Raw genomic sequence first — 22,671 nt, 5'->3', positions numbered from 1 at the left:
TAAATTGTATTCTTATTCTAATTCTTATTATTACTTGGCGATTTGGATTAAAAAAAAAATCAAAAAATTTGGTGAATCTGCAGGGGTTAAAAGAAGCTACTCACCTTTCATATGCGTATTTAAATGAATTGATAGACCATGGAAAATGCACAATAGTACTTTTAGGACACTTGTTAGCTTATTGGTTTCTTAATAGCGTCACAAAACGTGGACAAAATGACCTGCTCTTGACATCCCAAAATATTTTACAACTTTAATAGCAAAAATAAAACTCAGAGCAAGAATGGAGCACGTATGAATTTTATACTGTACATCTCAATTTACGGCTTCGGGCTTTTGGTTCTTCTCAAGTAGAGCGCAGATCATCACACATGTCGATGTGTCAACAGATTATAGTGCACTTGCAAAAAGTCGTCGAGTGATGAATATGAACCATGAAAAAAAAGTCTGTTTTTGTCAGGACTTATGGACCAAACCAGCGGACCAAATAACTTTTTTTTTGTGTGAACAAAGCTGTGACGTCAGGTGTGATGATTTGCAATTCACATATTCACCACTGAGTGACACTAAAGACTAAGAACGAGTTGAGACATCTGGCTGACCAAATTCAAATATGTTGCAGTGTTTCACAACCTTGATTGAGAAAACCATCAAATTTTACATGCGAAAATGGGCATTTAAACGCTGATATACTCACAGGAAGCTACGACTTGTGTTTTCTGAATGGCAACAGATTCCATTTTCTGACCCACTTACGCAAAAGTCACACTATGTGCTTAAATCTATTCTAGATGTCTTCGAACAGTAGGCAGGGTACACCCTGAACCGGTGGCCACACACAGGTTAACAACTATTCGTGCTCACACTCACACCTGGGGACAATTTGGAGTATTCAATCAGCCTGCCATGCAATGCGGGAGGAAACCTGAGTACCCAAAGAAAACCCATAAAGGCACAGGCAGAACATGCAAACTCCACACAGGAAAGCCAGAATCGAATCCTGCACCTTTGCACTGTGAGCCAAATGTACTAATCAGTGGACCATCGGGCCGCCCTTTAATAAACATGAAATAAAATAAAACAGAGGCTGTAAATATAAAACGGTCAATTGAATATGAGAGAGTAATAAGAAAGTGCTGTGTTTTATTATTATGAATTGAAATGTGTGTTACTGTTATGCGTTATGTAACGCACTAATGTTGACAAAATTGTGCGCGGGGAGAAGGGAGGATGGGCGAGTCACTCCCTCTTCTTCCCGATCACATCTGTTGCTGAGGAGATCAGAGTCTGCCTCCAGACGCTTTCAAACTTTTCCAGTATGAAGGTTTGCGTCCGCGCTTGCTGCTGATTGAAGTTGAGGGACAAAATCTTTGAGAGTGCACTCATGTTTAAACCCTTGTAAAGTTATCCACAGGACAAGGCTTTTTTTTTCCTACTTCAAATTCCGAGGAATGTCCCGGCGCTGGTGCAGGCAGGTCCTGCTTGGCGTGGAAGTGGGTATTGTTATGGTGGCGTTTGTGGTCGGCACTGCAGGACAGAGCTACCATGACAGCGAAGCTGGGTCGTCGTGCTATGGAGGATTTGATCTGTACTTTGTTTTGGACAAGTGAGTGCTTTTGTTTTTATTTCTTGATGCAATGGCGGAGAAGATAGGGCAAATGGATGCTCCCTGTTTGGTAGTCTTGAGGTTGTGAGGTTTCAAGCACTTAACATGTGTCGCGTACTATTTTGTAGAGGGGAATTTGTATGATGAAAAGCCAAATGCAATATATTGAACGATTCATTTATGTTGGAGTTTAGATGGTGAAATCAACGTGACAAAAATATTGGAACAATGTGTGGCGGTTTGTGCGAGAAAGATCCGGTTTACTTTTCTGGTAAGAGGCAGACGTGACGGGTATTCGGTTTCAACGTCTGTTAAAAGACAACCGACGCCTCTGGACAACTTGTGTCCATAATTTGAAAAATCACTTCAAATGACTTCTACATAGCGTATTTTACAAAGGTTCCAAGGCATGTAGCTAGATTTTACGTTTTAAGACTCACGCTGAATATTCAGGAAGTCTTGTTTTCAAGTTGACGACGATGCCTGACGTGACGTCACGTCTGGAACGCCCTTGACCGAGAAAGCGACACACAAAGCATTTTGGGTACTTTGTTTGGTCTGAAAACTTCTTGTTGATGGCGAAATTAGAAAAAAAACACACAAATATCGCGATGGTTAATCATTGTGTGTTGCACTAAGACTACTACTTGATACTAGTTGACACAAACTCCCAACAAACAAATCAGCCCATTTCCAACGGAGCTTATGCGCCATCTTGTGCATTTTCTGGGACGCTAAATTGCAGTCCTGACGGCTCGAATTGATACGGGAGGACTTCTTTAATCGATTGCAAATATTTATGTTACCTCTTCAGAACTATTTGAATCTTATTCGGAACAGGATGAGTAACAAGAAAGCATCTTCTCCGAATCTGAAGCCATTGTTTTGATTCTAGAGCAAGGCAAGACGTCCTGGCGTGACGTCACGAACAAGCGGACCTTCGGAAACTCGCAATTTCCGGGGTCATTTTGAAGTAGTTTGGGGACACTTTAACTCACAGGTGTCAAAGTCAAGGCCCGCGGGCCAAATCCGGCCCCCCACATCATTTTTTTCGGCCCACGAAAGCAACTCAAACTTGTTAAATTCCATGATGATTGCTAAAATCTGAGCCAATTTTTCATATTTTTGGATGTCAACCACAATAAAAGTCATTATTCTTGACTTCAGATTTGAAAACGAGTCATTCATTAATTTGCTGTGTGCTCTATATGTAATATTTGAAGGGATTTAAACATTCTAATGGGTTCACCAAATTCATAACGGCCCTCGAGAGGAAACCATAACTACAATGTGGCCCGCAGCAAAAAATGACTTTGACACCCCTGCTTTAACTCATTTTTATTGGTGTTTTGCATTTGACTAAAAATAGATGATATAAAACGTTTTTCTGATGTCAGTTAGGAAACAAAGAAATGGTGTCGGTTGTCCTTTAAAATGTTTACTGTTCAATAATTGCAATCGCTAAATCATGATATGAGCCTTTCACGCTAAAAACCGCCGTAAGATGTTGAAAATCTTAAGTGCATTTTACCTTTGATTGCGAAAGCATTAAATGCCTCATCTCAAATAAATGCCTCCATATCAAACAAACACTCCCCAAGCGCAGTAAATAAACGTAGCCATTCGTGGACGTGCGTCTCGCAAATCAGCCAACAGCATTTTTTTTCAGGGGTCGAGCAAGATCTTAGAAAGCAGAGAGCAACGAGAATCAAAGATGCTCAATTGATCATCAAACACCACCGTAGGGATTTGCCTTGTCAAACTGAGAGCGACGCGTCACTTACGGCAGCTGCAGCGGTCGTTCTTGGTCTCAGCGAACCCTTTCTCCATGAGAGCCAGCTGTTCCAAAGAACATTTGGCTGCGTCTGCGCAAGAAGATAAAAAGCAGAAGCGGGAAGAGGCACGCAGAGCCTTCCCTTGATTGTTGAGTTTATTTTTTTGGTTTGGAAAAATTAGGATCTGGTCTCAAACTTTGAGTTATCACTTGAAACAAAAATTAAGTAAAGTAGCCTAGTAGGCCTAAGTGTTCATAAGAAAAATGAAAGGGCTACATTAACCATAACACCGATTTTGAATGTAACAGTATATTTAAATACAAGGTTGTGCTTATAGATTAACTCATTGGCTGCCATTCCCAAATTTATTCAGAAATTGAAAAGTATGACATGGAGCGCCATTCCTGATTTTTTTTTTTTTTTTTTTTGCGGGGGGTGCTGATAAAGCACTGGTCAGACCTCAATGTCTATCCCTTCCACAAGGGAGCGGCATTTGACTTTTGTCCATGTTAGCGCTTTGTTACAGTTTCAACTGTTGTTAAAGCGCTATATAAACCAATATGTATTGGATTGTATTGTATTTTGGACAGCCGCCCCCATTTCAAACACAGATAACTCCAGACCCATCTAATTTAAGAATTAACTCTTTTTTTCTGCTGAAAGAAGAGTATGAGGTTCCTTATGCTGCATCAAATGTTTATGTATTTATTTTAATGAACTCTTTGACCGATTCCATCCTCATTCGTGAAAATGTCACTTGTCCATTTTCAGATCTGGCAGTGTGCAACACTACTGGAATGAAATTTATTACTTTGTGGACAACCTGGCATACAAGTTTATCAGGTAGACTGCGCAGATTTGGTTGTGCTTCAAAAAACTGCCGGGTTTCAATGTAAGGCTATTAACCATTTCTTTTTTTAACTGTCAGTCCTCAGCTACGGATGTCTTTTATAGTCTTTTCAACAGAAGGACGAATTCTCATGCCGTTGACAGAAGACAGGTGCTATATGAGTAGACTTTGTTTGGGATTTTTATTTGACTTCTGGGTTGTTTTATCTTTTTTTTTTTTTAAATCCTCCATCTAGAGAGCAAATACGAGCTGGGTTGGAAAAGCTCAGCATGGTCCAACCGGGTGGGGACACCTACATGCATCTTGGTTTGTCTAAGGTGAGTCTTCAGTTTTGTTCTCCTCCCAAAAAAAAAACAATCCTGCCAATTTTAGATCAGTTGAAATGCATTCCCGTTGATTTCCCACGCAGGCCAGTGAGCAAATTTACTATGGCACAGGGGATGGTGAGTTGGACTTTTTCACAGTGAACCATGTACTTTTCCTGCCGAGTCCTTATATCAATCCATCCATTGCAACTTAGTTCACCCATATGGCAGAAACATCAGCTGCAACTAAACGACCTGGAACCGCAGCTGCCTGTTTTTGTCATGCTGATAAATGAGCGCACGTAGCATATACGGGAACGTACTCCATGCTTTATAGCGGCAACATATTTCAATTTTCTTTTAAAGGACAACCAACGTCACTTTTTTGTTTTTTAACTGACACCAGAAAAAACATTTTATAGCATCTAAAATACCCAAAACACGCAGTATGATATTTTTAGTCACATGCAAAACACCAATAAAAGTGACTTAGTGTCCAAAATTGTAAAAAAATTGAGCTGCGAATTGGGCATTTTCAGAAAGTCCCGCCCCCATTTTGTGACGTCACGACAAGACGTCTTGCATTGCTTGTGAATCAAAACAATGGCTTCAGATTCGGAGAATATGCTTTCTTGTGACACATCCAGTTATGAATATGATTCAATTAGTTCTGAAGAGGAAAGCATACATGTTTGCAATCGATTAAAGAATGTATTTGGGCCATTTTGAGGCAACATTGGGGGAAAATCTCTCACAAAAAAGAGGCACAAAATGGCGACATCCTGTGGCCACCTCCGTTTCCACAGGCTGATAAATTCTTAAACGGCGCTTGGACGCCCTCTGGCGGCTTTTGGGTGCAACACGAGGTCCCCAGACCAAACAACTACAGCAAAATACATTGACGTGATGGAAGGGCAATGCGTCCTTTTCACGGTCAGCAGGCGGTCCTTTTCTGACGTCACGTGAGGACTCGTCACCAACTCAAAAACAAGACTTCCTGAATGTTCAGCGCGAGTCTTAAAACGTAAAATATAGATAGCTATATGCGGTAGAATCTTTGTAAAATACGCTCAGTAGAAGTCATTTGAAGTGATTTTACAAATTATGGACACAACTTGTCCGGGGACGTCGGTTGTCCGTTAAGTCACTTTGTCATCTGCACATTTTGCCAAACCAGACATAAATCAAGCTAAATTTACAGTCAATATTTGGGGAAAAATATCCAAGCCTTGAATGATCAAAACTGAAATCAAACCCGATTCAAATATTGGCTGAGCTACACACGAATGACAACAAATATATGTCGTTAAATTCACACAGATGTAACACATTCCATTTTGAGGTTCTACTTTGATTGCTGCACTAATGTCCAGTTTCTTTCTGCCCTCAGGCTACCGCACAGCCAGTGTCATAATTGCTTTAACAGATGGTGAATTGAGGGAAAATCAATTCGATCTGGCTCAAAGAGAGGTAAGAACCTTCTGACATATTAACCTGTCCCAAACACATTTGAAAACCGAATAACATAAGTGAAATACACACGCACACACACACACACACGATAAGAATGCAGTGTATTTTCCGCACTTCAATCAATGGCCCATTTTAAAACTATTTTCACATACAGGGCGCACCGCACTGTAAGCCACACAGAATAGAAGTTACAGCTGTGGCTGTGGTTGCGCTATGCATCAACTCGATGGTGCTGCACTAAAGGAAATACAATACAATACAAATCAGCTTTATTTATAATAATAATCCATTTCATTTATACGCGAGCACATGACATAAAATTTAAGATTCTACTTCCAATAAATCAAGGAATATCGATCCACACATAAGGCGCATCGGATTATAAGGCGTACTATTAGCTTTTGAGAAAATGTAATATTTTAGGTGCGCCTCACAGTGCGGAAAATATGGTACTCCGATATAGCGTTTGGACTGATTTTACTTTGTGTGTGTCAGAACATTCCACTAGTGTCAAGGGAGAGAGACGCTCAAATTCGGCTTGATCATTCATACGGGTGTAACACATGGCTATCAACGTATACGTTTTCCCGTATTTTATACGTTTTCTTTTTATAATGTCAAATAATGTATGGCGTACTACCACTTTTATACGGGGAAAAAAATTACAAATTGTGAACAGATCTTATAAAAAGACCATTTTGGCTTGAATCCAGTTGGTCTCAACTGCTGGTAGCCAACGGCAATGCTGCTACCGATCGCTACTATTGTCACGGCAAACCAGCAAAAGTAATCCTTAATCATAGATATATTTTTTAATCGCTGCATACGATAGGATTGATGAAAGCATAACATGTGCGGTAAGCTGTCTGCATTTCCGCTCACTTTAGTTTTTTTTATTTTTATTTTTTGAAATAATGGACAGTGTACTACAGACACTCCCATACTTGTAGTAAAGTATGTAGTATTTTCTCCAGTTGTACATGTACATATTTTTATAGGGCATATATTTTACGTTTATATAGTGACGGTCCAAGAGATGCGTTCCATTCCCAAAGAGATGCTAAGTAATGTCAGAGATGTTTGTTGAGCTAATTTGAGATGTTGAGATGTTTGCACCAACATCCATAAACCAACAGAACATTGACATTTTAATGAGTTGTCTTCTCATGAACGGATAGATTTATAACCTGGCTAATGAGCTCTTCCTGTGAAGGAGTTACCGAGTTCTAAATTCCAAGGCCAGATCTCCTAACTGAGGATGACAACAGGCTGTGTCTGTTCACCTCAGATTGACCCCAGGCTTTCTGTGCTTCCATTGTGGGCCTTGTGTTGGGCCAACTAAGCATACAACAGCATGGAACTTTTAAATATGACAACTTCTATTCTGTCTATTCACTATCACACACCCATCCTTGTTTTGTTTATCGTCTTTAAACTCAGGCGAGCAGAGCGAGGCAGTTGGGTGCCACCGTTTACTGCGTGGGTGTGAAAGACTTCAATGAAACCCAGGTGAACCTCGTCGGCTCCCGCGACGCGCGAAAAAAAAGAAGCGTCAAACAATAAAACGAGGACAACAATCTCTTCGCAGCTGTCAACTATCGCCGACAGCGAGGACCACGTCTTCCCCGTCACGGATGGTTTTCACACGCTGCATGTGGTCATTGATTCGGTATATCATATAGTACAAACTCCTGGTTAAGTGTCTTGGACCGGTTTGACATTGTTTTTAATACGGTTCTAGATCCTGAAGAGGTCGTGCATTGAGATTCTGGCCGTTGAGCCCTCGAGCATCTGTGCTGGAGGTAGCGCTCCACTTATTTTTATGATTCCACGATTCGCCAATAATCTTATTCCTGTCGTCCGGCTTTCCATAGAGTATAATTTTATTGAACGCCTTGCCCGTTTTACTTGATGAAAACATAACCCTAGCGAGTGAATCACTTGGGTACTACGTCAGAATCGTTCCAGGTGGTGATCCGGGGAAATGGTTTCTCTCACGCCCGTGATGTTCAGAAAGTCCTGTGCAGCTTTCGCATTAATGACACGGTGACTTTCAGTAAGTACCCACTAAAAATAAGTAATTCACTGCGAGACGATATGCAAAAAAAATGTCCAGTCCGGTGCCAGGGTTTTTGTCATTTTCACTCAAATTGCAGGACCCACTCACTGAATATTGAGTTTTAGGACTACATAAACATTAAATTCAGCGTAAGACACCTTAGACTCTCTTCTTTCATCAGAAAAAAACGAGTTAATTCCTAAGTTATATCTAGCTATATATATCTACATATATCAATATGCCTTTCTTGATACTTGCACTATGTACAGTTTTTTATGAAACAGGTTTGCACATTTACAGTATACAGTTGACATTTTTATTTTGCTATGCTTAGAATATCTTGTTTTCTATCCTTTCACCCCCCACCCCAACCCATGTCAATTGCTGCTGCGGACTGCAAATGTCCCCATTGTGGGACGAATAAAGGTTTTCTGATTCTGAAGATATGTAAGATGGAAATGGGGGCTGTACAAAATATAATACAACACATACATATTGATTTATATAGGGCTTTAACAACAGCTGAAGCTGTAACAAAGCGCTAACATGGACATAAGGCAAATGCTGCCTCCTCGTGGAAGGAAAAAAAACATAGCCAGAGGTCTGACCAGCACTTTATCGGCAACCCCCCACAAGAAAAACCTGAAAAAAAAAAAATCGGGAATGGTGCTCCATGTCACACTTTTGAATTCTGGAATAAATTCGGGAATGGCAGCGAATGAGTTAACTGACATCCATGTAAAGGCATTTTGGGGGCAGGTTGAATATTTTGATTGCTTTAAAAACATTTAATGAGACTCAAGGCAGTGGGCGTAGGCTATACATAAAAACGCAAAATGGCCTGGCTCGGAAAATACCGAACATTTCCAGCGTAAAAAAAAAAAACTTGAATTAAGACGCCACGAAGTGGGTCTTATATAAATCCCCACCAGGACGAGCCAAACCAATCCCAAGTTCCCATCATTGTCATCGGGTAAAGTGGCTGGTTAAAAAGAAAAAGGGAATATTAAGGAGAGTCAAATCGATTTCCCAGGAGTTTGGGGAGACACTTTCAAGTCTCACGCTGCCTATTTATTCTGCAGACGTGAGTGTCACTCAATTTAACAGGGCGTATAAAAAATATGAAGACTTTTTATGAATGTATGGTATATGCTGTTGTTTTGAGATGTAAACAATGGGCACAACAAAATTAATAACTAATAAAGCATGTCATTGATGGCATGTCAACATCAAAATAGACTGAGCAATTTTTTTTTCTGTCTTTGAAGATAATGCTAAAATTGCCCAAATGAACAAAGTCAATAAAATTAGTTTTCAAATAGCATTCAGAAGCCCAAATCTACACTTTAGCAGAAACGGCTGCTTTGGCCCACGATATAAGCTCCCCACTACCCACCCCTCCCCAAAGCAGACCGCATGGCCACCTTCTAGACCACATCGCCACCTCCTCAATCTGCTTAGGATCAGCTGGTATAAAGCTCAAGCCTTCTCAGATGTCCGAGCACGGAAAGTGGATCCTGTCGAGGAGGGACCGGCGTCTTAGCACACACGTTTTGACGCTCGCCTTCTTGGCCAGTGTAAATAAACCACAGCCTTGCTCATTGGCCTCTTTTCTCACTTTGCGAGTGAAAGTGCTAAGACTTGAACCTCGTGATGGCTTCTTCATTTCAGAAATGTGGTACGATAGTTGCAATTCAGGGTTTATGGGTCAAATTCTTTTACGTCACATGATTTTTACATCACTTGATCAAACCCCCAAAAAAGGTGAGCCATCAGGGTCCCTTAAGAGCTGCAATAGCATTTTCAGTGGCAGTTTAAGACAAAATGGCGGCAAGATGGATAAAAAAAACTGGATCATTTTGTTTAACTCATTCACTGCCAGACAATGTGCAAAAATGTACACACTTCAGTTGTCATTCTCACTCGAATTCCAGGACCCAAAGTATATAGAGTTTTAGGACTACATCAACATTCAATGCAGCGTAAGAAACCTTCTTTCATCACAAAAAACAATGATTGTTAAAAAAATCCAGCCAAACAATCCAAATGAAAGTCACTTTGGCGAAAGTTACTGCTAGCTAGCCTGAACACTGCTCATTAGCTTGCACGCTTTCTTTCTGCTATCTCTCAGAGAAGTATATTGATGCTAACGTTAGCATGGGGCTTGTCAAAGTGCCACTGACATTCGACTGTTTCATTCATGGTATTGTTTCATTGCAAATTAGAATCACGGCAGAAGCTTTTCTCTCCACAAAGGCGAATCCTTCGGTCCATTCAACCTGAAGTGTACAATACTTGTCATTTTTTTACTCGTCAGGTTTATTTAAAAGGGGGCTGTTTCGACATCAAAGCCATAGGTCCGTATCATCCAATCAAAATTGCACTTTCCGCCAACTGCCACCCAAATAGGAAATGAACAGCGAAAAAGCGAGAATATGTATTTAGTTTAGCGAGCCAGATGCAATCATCAAAAGAGCCATATATGGCTTGTGAGCCAGAGGTTCATGACCCCTGCCTTTGACTATCTTCTTTCATCAGAAAAAAAAGAGTTAATTCCTAAATTATATGAGTCTGGAGTTATGAGTTTGAAATGAGGGTGGTTGTACAAAATACAATACAATACATACATTTTGGTTTATATCGGGCTTGAACAACAGCTGAAGCTGGTACAAAGCGCTAAAATGGAATAAAAGGGAAATGCGGCCACCTTGTGGAAGACATCGCCAGAGGTTTGGCCAGCGTTTTATCGGCATTCAAGCAAGAAAAATACTAAGCCTGAAATAATTTGAGAATGGCGCTCTGTCATATTTTCAATTCCCGAAATAAATTTGTGAATGGCAGTAAATGAGTTAAATCTATACAATATATTTAACGCATATTGTACTTACCAGTGAAAAGACCTCTGGTGGTGAGAGACACCTATCTGCTGTGCCCGGCTCCTGTTTTGGAAAAAGACGGAACGTAAGTGAAATGTACAAAATACAAAATAAAGTGTACAATGCATAATTAACTTTGTGAGTGCTCATTATCCCGCAAATTTCCCCATTGTGGGACGAATAAAGGTTTTCAGATTCTGATTCTGAAATGGTCTTATTCAGTCACTTTTCTCTGCAGGGCCGCCACGCTTCACGTCAGCATGAACAATGGCCTGAGTTTCATATCCAGCTCCGTCACAATTACAGCCGTCACTTGCGTGAGTATGTTGAAGACCAGAAGAAAGAAAAGTCCAATGTGATGAGAGTATTCGGTTCCAATTCACTTCCGCTGATCATAAGTGATGAAAAACATCTGTCACACATATTCTACACCTCCTGCTTTTTGTTACCGCGTTTTAACCGGCAAGTTTGACCTAGAAATCAATCCAAAGTATGACTTGAAAGTTAAGTAGAGTGCACACGCCCTTTAAAAACGTGCTTCGCTTTAAAGCCAATACATTGGAAATTAAATTCCCACCGCCCCTTGAAGCTCAGGCCAGCTGAGCTGTCGCAGTAGCCGCCAGTTGGAACGAAGAAATATATTTACATCATCAATCGCAGACATCAAGTTGAATCCTTTGTGTCCATTTCTGCGATCCATTATTCACATGGCTTGATGACAACCCTCCCGATCGTTTCTGGTTGAAAAGAGCCGCATTCTCCAGTTTTGATTTGGGGTTTGGGGGGATGTTCGGACTCCGTCCGGAACATCCCATTGATGGCTCCTTATGCACATAAAAGAATAGAGGGTGTGTTTTGAGGCACAGAATGCAATAGTTATTGCTGTCGATATACTAAATGTTGCAACAATATTTTTCTTTGCCAGTCAGATGGCACCCTTGTGGCTATTGCTCTCCTCATTCTGCTGCTCCTGCTCATCTTTCTGCTGCTCTGGTGGTTCTGGCCTCTATGCTGCACTGTGGTAAGAAGATATACTCAAGAACCTACTTATCATACTTACGGCCAACAGGTGTTGTCAGCGAATATAAATATTTCATTGGAATTTTACCATGTTTGGTAAGGTTAGCCAAAAGAGTATACATTTATCTGATTTCCGACTCGAGCACAAATTGTGGTTGTGTTGCTGCTGTCGGAATGGAATGCTGTTCTAAACTGGGGACCACCTGTAATTTTATGACATGCAACAACATCTTTTACGCTGCTCACCTGCAGAAAAACTTATCCTGTAATGGTAAAGTGTCCTTGAGAGTTTTGAAAGGCGCTTATAAATCAAATGTATTATTGAAATCTTTGGAATGATCCTGGAAAAAAAAACATTTCTCCCTGTTCTCATTGATTATGCAGGTCATTCACGAGTTACCTCCACCACCGACAGAAGAGGAATTCTCTGTAAGTAATAATTTTAAAAAAAGAGAATCATTTAGTGTACTTTTGACAGCACAGTTGGACACTGGTTTAAGACTTAATACATTACACACGTGCAATAATCAACAAGAAATTTTCTAAGAATGAGAAACAACGATAACTCAATACCTTAGAAAATTGTTGTTTTTTTTACCTGTGGAGGTAAATGCAACGTTGGTTTTGAAGACGTTGTTGGACATGACAAGATTTGAACTGAATGCTGTAATTGTGCTGTCATGGCCCCTGTGTGAAGCTTCCTTCTTGTCTAGGACGACGAAGACGATTTTCACAAGAGAAGATGGCCCACCGTCGATGCTTCGTACTACGGAGGCCGAGGAGTCGGAGGAATTAAAAGGATGGAGGTACAGTACACGAAACGACGCCTGGAAGAGCAAAGAAAAAATTAATGTCGTATTTTGACACACACACACACACACACATTGTTGAACTTGTCTCTGTACTCGTGACATTTCACAAAATTCCGCATTTTCCTTGATAACTTTCCAAAATAAATGTAGACGAAATGACCTGTACCGAAAACGTCTTTCCAAATTTCGCCAACGATTCAAAACAGCCCACATCAACACATTCCACTTGCTCAGAAAGTATTGGGATATTCTTTTCCCCGCATAGCCCAGGTTTACTTTTCCCCCAGATTTTCCTTGGAATAAATCCCAGATTAATGGAAACATTTTTTTTTTGCAAATGTACTTTTTTTGGGAAATCTGAAATGATTCCAACGGTCCAGCTCATTCCTGGCATCTGCTCTTTCCTGTACTCCTCATTCTTTATTTCCAGTCTATTTGTGCTAGATGTAATCATTAAAAAACCTACAAATCTTCTCATTCTCCATTTTAACATTTACGTTAATTCCCAAGCACTTCAATTCAACGTCAAACCTCGCCATTCACGATAAATTGCATTCGTTTTAAAGACGCCAGCACAAATTCAGCCTCACCTTCGACACGTGAGTTCATCCAAATGTGCATCTTCTTCTTTTCCTTTCGGCTTTTCCCGTCAGGGGTCGCCACAGCGAATCAGTCCTCGATCTTCAGAGGTTTGATTCGCATGTTTGTTTTGGCCAAGCTTTTACATCGGATGCCCTTCCTGACACAACCCTCTGTATTTATCCGGGCTTGGAACAAGCAATTCGATTAGATTAATAAAGATGAAGATGCTCGATAAAAAGGCAATGACAGGAAGGATAATAGTCGGCAATAACAAAGGGAGAAAATCAATGCACTTTGGCAATGAATTACACGATTGAAATTATAACTCAGCATTTTTTAATCAGTCTTTTTCATCAGTCAATTTCAACTAGTGTTAATTAACCCCTTAGACTTAGAGCAAGCAATTTTGGACTATTTTAAGCCCCCGCAAAAGAGCTTCCAAATTGCATTAACTCAGTATGTTAAGGGCAGGTGACACATTTTACCATAAAATGAAATGAGAGAAGCGCTTTAAAATGTTCACGAAGCAACCTGATTGTGCACTTTTGTGCTATTAAAACATTTTGACGGTTGCAGCCCTGCATTGAATGACACAATAAACGTGCATGAGCTCTAAAATATCGAAGGAAAATGCAAAATCATTGACAGATGCAACAATGTCACAACATTGCCTGAACATGACTCAACATGTTTTTAGAGCGCTCTCATGGCCTCCCTATGCCGCCCACATCCACACGATGGCGTATTTTCACAACACGAACGGTATTAATAATCGTTAAACTCTTAAATTAATTTATGTCCTTGGAATTTTCGCTCGGCCATAGCATCTGCCAGCATTTACAGGCTCTTTTCTTGGTTAAAAAGGAGCTGAAGCATGTCCTCGGCGAGGTCAAAAAACATGCTGCCTGACTGAATGCGTTGCTGTGCTTCATCACAACTGACAGCAAGACTTTTTCACTTGCTTGCCGAGTGCTTGAACCACACAAATGAACGCAGCCAAGAGGTGAAGTGGGTTCACGATTCACATCTGTCATCCATGCGGAAAGTCAAGGAGATAGCGGGGAAAGCACACCAGGGGTGAACTCTCGGGGGATCTCACAAACAGAGTGATGGAAACTATGCAACGTCTTTGTTTAAAATCTTTGCCGTCAGGTTGAAGATTTCACGACTGGTTCGTGGCAGCGGTACAGGACTAGATTTGCGTGATGGGCTGTCAAGGTCACGTTGACACCACCGCTTTGTCTTCAGTGTGCTGGATCCTATTTATTTATCCTATTCGCTCGGGGAAAGAAATCCATTTTTTTTTTCATTCCCGCCTATTTAATGATGGAAATTGTTAAAATGTGAGTTCATCAAAAATTGATCTGAATGTTTTTGACAAATATAATTGTAACCCCCGCCCCACATATCACAATTACCATTTCACATGTACAGTAAGATCAGAGCATTGTCATCAAATGGTGAGTATAGTTTTGCTTTTTTGATTGTTGCTGTGCTGATGACCATTTTGTGTTTGGAGCCTTTTACTGAGCGAGTTGCTTGTTCTGTAGCCACAAAGGGACATAAGTCTTCCTGTGCCGGTCCCAAGCCCAGTATGCTAGTACGTCGTGCCTTGATCTACAATCAAAACAATGGCTTCAGATTCGGAGAAGATGCTTTCTTGTTACTCATCCAGTTATAAATATGATTCAAATAGTTCTAAAGAGGAAAGCATAAATGTTTGCAATCGATGAAAGAAGTCCTTCCGTATCAATTGAGCCGTCAGGACTCCAATGTAGCGTCCCGGAAAATGCACAAGATGGCGCCCAAACTCCGTTGGAAATGGGCTGATTTGTCTGCTGGGAATTTGTGTCAACTAGTATCAAATAGTAGTCTTGGTGCAACACACAATGACTCACCATCACATTATTTATGTGTTTTCCTTCTAATTTCACCATCAACACAGTTTTCAGACCAAACAAAGTACCCAAAATGCATTGTGTGTCGCTTTCTCGGTCAGGGGCGTTCCAGACGTGACGTCAGGTCAGGCAGTCAATTCGGAAACAAGACTTCCTGAATATTCAGCGCGAGTCTTAAAACGTAAAATAGAGCTATATGCGGTGGAATCTTTGCTCAGTAGAAGTCATTTGAAGCCATTTTACAAATTATGGACACGTGTCTGGAGACGTCGGCTATCCTTTAATGTTTTTGTTAATTTCAGGTCCGCTGGGGGGATAAAGGATCCACCGAGGAGGGTGCTAAGCTGGAAAAAGCGAAGAACGCTCGAGTTGTGATACCCGAGGAGGACTTTGAGCCACCTCAATCGCGGCCACGCTACCACGTGAAAAAACCCGTTCATCCCCAGAAGTGGTATTCTCCCATTAAGGTGCTCCAATTACCTCAAGTCTGTTGTCAAATGTGCATTCCCAACATTAAATATACGATCCAATGAGCAGACGTCAACTTTTTTGGGTGTTTTGGTCCCCAACAGGGCAAACTGGATGCTCTCTGGGTTTTCCTGAGAAGAGGATATGACAGGGTGTCAGTCATGCGACCTCATCCTGGAGACAAGGTGAGGCAGTGTGATTAAAAAAAAGACAAACCACAAAAATAAAATTGAATCTTTAGAGCCATTTTCCCTTAATTTACACAATTTGGCCAAACTCCTGTTGAAGTGACTTAAGGAGCTTCATGCAGTACTTTGCTACCATTTTTCTGGATTTTATAAGCATTTCTAAAAGTAATTGGTGGCAAGAGAGAAGTGTGCGCTAATTACTCAGATTTTGGATTCTCCTGAATTACAGTTGGCATTAAATTAGCTTCATTTTGCTAAATGAGGTGGCTCGGGCATGTTATTGTTTTCGCTCCAGGTCACTATTTACATAACCTTTTTTTACACTTGCATAAAAACTACAAATATGAGGGGGGGGGGGTGAATTCTCGTCAATTACAATTGCCATTAAATTAGCTTAATTTTGCCAGATGAAGTGGCTCGGGCATCTTATTGTTTTTCCCTAGGTCACTATTTACATACCATTTTTTTACACTTTCATAACAACTAACAATATGAATGGGGGAGGGTGTGTGGATTCTCCTCAATTAGTTGGCATTAAATTAGCTTAATTTTGCCAGATGAGGTGGCTTGGGTATCTCATTGTTTCGCTCCAGGTCACTATTTACATAACCTTTTTTACACTTTCGTAACAACAAACAACGTGAATGGGTGGGGGAATTCTCCTCAATTAGTTGCCATTAAATTAGCTTAATTTTGTGAGATGAGGTGGATCGGGCATCTTGTTAGGATGCCTCCTGGACACCTACCTGGTGAGGTGTTCCGGGCATGCCCCAATGGCAGAAAACCCAGAGGACGACCCAGGACATGCTGGAGAGACTATGTCACCCAGCTAGCCTGGGAACACCTCGGGATACGCCAGGAAGAGTTGGAAGAAGTGGCTGGGGAGAGGGAAGTTTGGGCTTCCCTAGTACAGCTACTGCCCCTTAGACCTGACCTCGGATAAGCGGCAAATAATGGGTGGATGGATTAAATTAGCTTTGTTTTGAGATGAGCATTACCGTTATGAATTTAGGGAAACCATTACAATGTTTCATCTTTTCCACATATTACACATTTTCGATACAAAGTAATCAATAACTATTTTTCAATCTGAAGTCAAGAATAATGAGCTTTATTGTAGTTTACATACAACAATTTGAAATTTTGCTTCAGACTTTAGCAAGCATCATGTAATTTGGCAATCGTAATTTTCTTTCATGGGCCGAATAAAATGAGGTGATGGGCCAGATTTGGCCCCAGGCCCTTGACTTTGACACCTGTGCTATGGCAGTTGTTATTTAACAATATAAAAAAAAACACAAAAGCTTAATGATTTTCCTCAAGAGCATTTTGTTCTGTAGAAGTCATTAAACAAGTGACTCCTCCAGCTCTGACAGGAATGTTTCCTTCATCTGTGATCATCACTCACCAGGGCGTTTTATATGATGGTCCATGTGTCCAAAAGCCAGCAGATGCTGCCAGGATCATATTTCTGACTTAAAGGACAACCGACACAATATTTTTGTTTCCTAACTGACATTAGAAAAACGTGTTATAGCATCTAAAATACCCAAAACGTGCTGGCTGATATTTGTAGTCAAATGCAAAACACCAATAAGAATGAGTTAAAGTGTCCTCAAAACTACTTCAAAATGACCTTGGGATGGCCATTTTCAGAAGGTCCCGCCCCCTTGTTCGTGACATCACGCCAGGACGTCTTGCCTTGCTCTAGAATCAAAACAATGGCTTCAGATTCAGAGAAGATGCTTTCTTGTTACTCATCCAGTTATGAATGGTTAGTTCTGAAGAGGAAAGCATAAATGTTTGTAATCGATTAAAAGTCCTTCCGGATCATTTTGAGGCATCTGGACTGAAATGTAGCATCCCGGAAAAAGCACAAGATGGCGCCCAAGCTCCGTTGGAAACGAGCTGATTTGTCTGCTGGGAATTTGTGTCAACTAGTATCAAATAGTAGTGTTGGTGCAACACACAACAATTCCTTCTAATTTCGCCATCAACATGAAGTTTTCAGACCAAACAAAGTACCCAAAATGCATTGTGTGTCGCTTTCTCGGTCAAGGGCGTTCCTGAATCGTCACCAACTCAAAAACAAGACTTCTTGAATATTCAGCGCGAGTCTTAAAAGGTAAAATCTAGCTATATGCGGTGGAATCGGGTCGGCCCGGTAGTCGAGTGGTTAGCACACCGGCTTCACAGTGCAGAGGTCGCCGGTTCGCGTCCCGGTCCGGCCTCCCTGTGTGGAGTTTGCATGTTCTCCCCGGACCCGCGTGGGTTTTCTCCGGGTCCTCCGGTTTCCTCCCACACTCCAAAAACATGCATGGCAGGCAGATTGACCACTCCAAATTGTCCCTAGGTGTGAGTGTGACTGTTGTACGTCTTTGTGTGCCCTGCGATTGGCTGGCAACCAATTCAGGGTGTCCCCCGCCTTGTGCCCGAAGACAGCTGAGATAGGCTCCAGCAACCCCCGCGACCCTAATGAGGAATAAGCGGTACGGAAAATGAGATGAGATGCGGTGGAATCTTTGTAAAATGCGCTCAGTAGAAGTCATTTGAAGTGATTTTACAAATTATGGACACAACTTGTCCGGAGCCATCGGTTGTCCTTTAAGACTTTGCTTCAGTCACTAGGAAATATTTCTAATTGTGCTATGGTTCTTATTCCAGGGCAAGTGTATCAACTTCACACGAACTAAATCCTCCACGGCCCCCCGCTATCCCATCTACAAGCGCCCCTCCACGCATATCTACACGCTACCCTACAGCACTCAACATGGCCCCTCTGGTGACGTCTTGGACTTGCCCCCGTCGCCTACCGCCACCCTTCCCGCGCTGCCCAACTCGCCTCCGCCGCCTTCTTACACGCCCCCTCCTTGCAGAACGTTGTCCTCCGTCTGCACGCCGCCGGCACCTCAGAATTTGCCACAGTGTAGAGCCCCGCCTCCTTCCCGCCCACCGCCACGCCCGAGCCACGAGGACTACTGATGCATCCCGAGTCTGATGTAAACATGAGCAGACATTTTTTTGAACAGGAAAAATATGTGTACTTTTTTTTCCTCTAGGGGCTGATGTGCAATTAAATGTTTTTCACAATATTCGACGATAGCGGAGTTAGGCAAAGTCTGTAAAAGCTAGATAACGAACCTGATGTTTTGAATCGGGTGTGTGAAGGAAGGAAATGTTAATCAGAGGCAAGACAGAGGCCCTCTAGGACCTCCGAATTAGACAAAGTATACTGCAGTGTAATTACAGTAGTCCCTCGCTACTTCACGGTTTCAGTGCATCGCAGATTTTATTTCAGGAAAAAAAAAAAAAAACATTCAGGAAAAATGCAGGTTTCGCGGATTTTTAACATCTTGCAAGTGTTCCGGTCCCCATTTACCGCGATAAACGGGGGATTACTGTATTATAGAGTATTACTTATTACAGTCAAGTCTTTGCCTCGTACAGTGAAAGATGATCTTGTTTTGCATTGCTGTGTTGTGAAAATCAAAAGAACGTCAGTCAAAATAATGTCCTTCATGATACTGGTTGACTTCTCTATTTTTTTTTTTCTATCAATAAAATTATGGATTTCAAATCATTATCCAAAGATGCTGAGAAGCATAATTGGATAACTCAATTTCACCTATTTTGCAGTAGATTAGTTTGTGAAGGAACTCACGATTTAAGATTTGCAGGTTTAGCATAGTAGTAAACTTTGATAAACTTTTACATTTGGATTGGTTTAACCTTTATTAGTCTGGTAGTGGAGAAATTTACATTTCACAGCAACAAAGTTATGAAAGTAAGAGGAAAGGAAAGGAAGAAGTAAAAAAACAAATACAGTGATACCTCGGTTTACGAACGTTAAATTTCTGAAAATTTTACCTTGGCATACAAAGTATTTTTCGGGATACACACGGAGCTGCCCCAATGACTGATGTGTCGTTCGCGCACGAGCCCGTTCTAACAAGATTTTCTACTTCTGTCCTGTTCTAACAATTTTGAATGTCACTTCAAAATGATAATGGAGTTACCCCCCCATCGATAGTTCAAATAATCAAGACAACTACAAGTGCCTCAAAAAGGGGAATGATCATAAAGTCTGTTTCAATGGTTACAAATGCGTTCCATAATAGTTGAGTGAACTATGGCGCGTGTGGCTGCCGCTGCTCACCTTCAGAAAAAATCTCCTGTGACTGTAGAGAGTTTTGAAAGGCGCTTATAAATGAAATGTATTATTATTATTGTTGTGTCAATGTTCTACACAGGGGGACTATCAGGTGTAAATATCTCAATGCAATCCCATAATATAATACTGTATTGTAGAACTATTTGCTGTGCCAATATTTCCTTTTTTTAACTACAACAAAATAAAGGGTGTGAATGACAAATAACCATTGGAATATTTTCATTTGTTGCACCAGGACATTAATCTCCCAAAATGCTATTACATTAACAGCATAATTAAATAAATAAATGTGAGTTTGACGTCACCAGATTTTTGCGGTTTATCGGTCTGGGTGGAAAACAAATGGCAAGGGAGCTCAATTCGGTACAGGGTCTGGAGGTTTTGGATGGATAGTTTCAGAAAGAGCAGCGGCTCAAACCTGCATGCTCCCCTCTGTCTCAAAGTTGGTGATCAGCAAGCTAATTTGCCAATATTGGATTGCATAACAAAGTACATTCAAATGCATCAACTTTGGGTACTGAATGGGAACAGTTTAGGAAAGATGTGACATAACGAACATTAGTTTGAAGTCTATTAAAGCTGTCATGGAAGGTTTGTTTGGAATGTCAATGTCAGAACACTTTGTCTTAAATGGCCAAGGCAGTCATTTATTTTGAAATATCCTGGAAAGCCATTTTGACTCCGAGGCAAGACTCACTTTTGGGCACGTTGTTGAATTTGGTGAGCTCACATTGCCACAAAGTGAAACGTGTTGAGTTTCGCACCGATTACACACCCTACACTTTGTAATTAGTCTCGTTCACACCTTGGCTCTCCACAACACGTTACAACTGGACCCTCCACACACTGCACACCACATTTTCCAGGCACTACCGATCCACGCGCACTAAATCCAGCAGACATTTAAACCACTTCTTCCCCCGTCGCTATTAACTCTCTAAACAGTAACCCAAATATAACTGTATAGTTGATGGAGAATAAGAAGTTATCATATTTAAAAGTCCCATGCTTAGATGGCTAATCAAACAATAAGCCCACAGTCAAGGCGCAGATGGCCACAGTAAATCTGAGCGAAACAGACACAGCCCCGTTAAACTGTCATCTTCATCGAGGAGATCTGGCCTTGGACAGAATTTAGGACTTGAAACTCCCCCTCACAGGAAGAGCTCATTAGCCAGGTTACAAACTAATTTTACTAACTTACTAGTTTTACTAATGTATCACTTTAATTTGCATATACTCTCAATAAATAGCTTGGCAGAGGGCTGCAGAATTCAGGAGTCTGTCATGAATGGCTGCGTCTCCTGCCGGCAGTAAAGACAATCTTTCTGCTTCCGAGTCTTCGTCCACAGTGTCCGATCAAACATCTCTGACAATTGTGCTTCTTTGAGATTTTTTTATGATGATACTAGTGCAGCGTATTCTACCGGAAACAAATTCCTTGTGTGTTCTACATACTTTGCAATAAAGATGATTCTGATTCTCCAAATGCGTTACCGCATAAAGCCGCTCATGACCGAACTCCAGTTCAAAAGTTTCCACGTCCTGTTGACACCCCTCCAAAATTAAACTTTGCATATGTGACACTTGATGTGTCTTTGACTCAAATGGAGCATATCAGCTTTCACAATTGTCCAACATCTTTTTTTTAGCTTTTCAAATGGGTTTTTGTCTTCATTTATTGGCTTTTTACATAAGTGCTCATGAAAACAGCAGCAGCTTAGGGGTTTTACAGTTTTTTTACCCCCTACACTCATATTTTATCTTTTTGCTTGCACTCCCGACCACAAAGGGAAACTAGAAATTGGTGACTTGGATGTCGAACAGAAGAATAAACTCATTTTGAAAGCGTGGGTGCGTTTACAAAAAAAATAAAGGCCCTTTTAATAGAACACAAAGTGTAACAGTCACTTGGAAAACTACCCTTTAGCAGATATTACATAGAAAAAGTACATTACATTACATAACTTTCGTACGTGACAAACATTTGCTTGCCAAAGACATGATAAGTTTCATTGGTTGTCGTGAGAGGTTCAACGTTTAAGTCCAGTAATTCTTAAAGCAGCTGGAACGGGCTTGAAACCCTTACGGAATTTCCAGTTTGGATCATTGACAAGACTTGACAAAAAGTAAAAAATGTTTAACTCCTAAAATGTGCGGGAGTTTTGGATTATGACATTTATGATATTTGGTGTGCAAGCTTCACGGCCACAACTAAGACATCAACATATTACTTAGGCATCAACTGATACATAGCGTATTTTTTGGAATATAAGGCGGACCTTTAACAAATTACATATTTAAAAATCCTTTCCATACACTAGGTGCACGGCATTATGAGGCGCAAGGTCAGCTTTTGAAAAAACATCTTTTAGATGCGCCTTATAGTGCAGAAATTAAAGACACCAAAACCCTTCGAAAATACTGTCCATATTCAACCTTGGGTGACACTTCTAGAGAAATGCTTATACAGTACAATATGTCCAGAGAAGGGCATTCCATCTGTACTTCCAGAATCACTATGTATGTATTGTATTTTGTACAGTCGCCCCCATTTCAAGCTCAGACAAAAGAGAGTATAAGGTTTC

At 40.9% G+C, this 22,671-nt stretch overlaps 3 protein-coding genes across 4 annotated transcripts in view; 1 reads left to right on the top strand and 2 right to left on the bottom strand.

Annotated features, from left to right (window-relative positions):
* The window catches only part of LOC148884507 (bone morphogenetic protein 1-like), a 30,929-nt gene extending 19,205 nt beyond the window's left edge, over window positions 1-11,724 (bottom strand). Inside the window, exons 1-2 of the mRNA XM_089020049.1 lie at window positions 11,591-11,724; window positions 10,957-11,007 (exon numbers count right to left, since the gene is read on the bottom strand). Coding sequence (XP_088876175.1) covers window positions 10,957-11,007; window positions 11,591-11,595 — 56 coding nt within the window. The 5' untranslated portion in view covers window positions 11,596-11,724. The remainder of the gene's footprint in view (window positions 1-10,956; window positions 11,008-11,590) is intronic.
* Window positions 1,270-22,609, top strand: antxr1b (ANTXR cell adhesion molecule 1b). Of its 2 annotated transcripts, none has more exons than XM_089020056.1 (18): window positions 1,270-1,606; window positions 4,153-4,224; window positions 4,310-4,381; window positions 4,467-4,548; window positions 4,641-4,674; window positions 5,927-6,006; window positions 7,450-7,518; window positions 7,598-7,678; window positions 7,751-7,811; window positions 7,967-8,065; window positions 10,960-11,029; window positions 11,183-11,265; window positions 11,874-11,965; window positions 12,349-12,393; window positions 12,678-12,770; window positions 15,559-15,723; window positions 15,829-15,909; window positions 18,577-22,609. In XM_089020056.1, the coding sequence occupies exons 1-18, from the start codon at window positions 1,452-1,454 to the stop codon at window positions 18,892-18,894; spliced, it is 1,752 nt and encodes a 583-aa protein (XP_088876182.1). In that variant the 5' UTR covers window positions 1,270-1,451; the 3' UTR covers window positions 18,895-22,609. The 2 variants fall into 2 exon arrangements, with proteins under 2 accessions (XP_088876182.1, XP_088876181.1); XM_089020055.1 differs by having other exon boundaries at window positions 1,271-1,606; window positions 11,183-11,261; window positions 11,870-11,965; window positions 18,577-22,608.
* The window catches only part of aak1b (AP2 associated kinase 1b), a 29,842-nt gene continuing 23,873 nt past the window's right edge, over window positions 16,703-22,671 (bottom strand). The window contains exon 21 of the mRNA XM_089020047.1: window positions 16,703-16,841. The gene's annotated coding sequence lies outside the window, so the exon portion shown is untranslated. The remainder of the gene's footprint in view (window positions 16,842-22,671) is intronic.

This window comes from Hippocampus bargibanti, linkage group LG18 (genome assembly GCF_051943395.1).
Source record: "Hippocampus bargibanti isolate YZ-2025 linkage group LG18, ASM5194339v1, whole genome shotgun sequence".
NCBI classification, from domain to species: Eukaryota; Metazoa; Chordata; class Actinopteri; order Syngnathiformes; family Syngnathidae; genus Hippocampus; species Hippocampus bargibanti.
The sequence above is the reverse complement of the archived record's forward strand: the minus strand, read 5'-3'. Positions and strand labels throughout refer to the sequence as shown.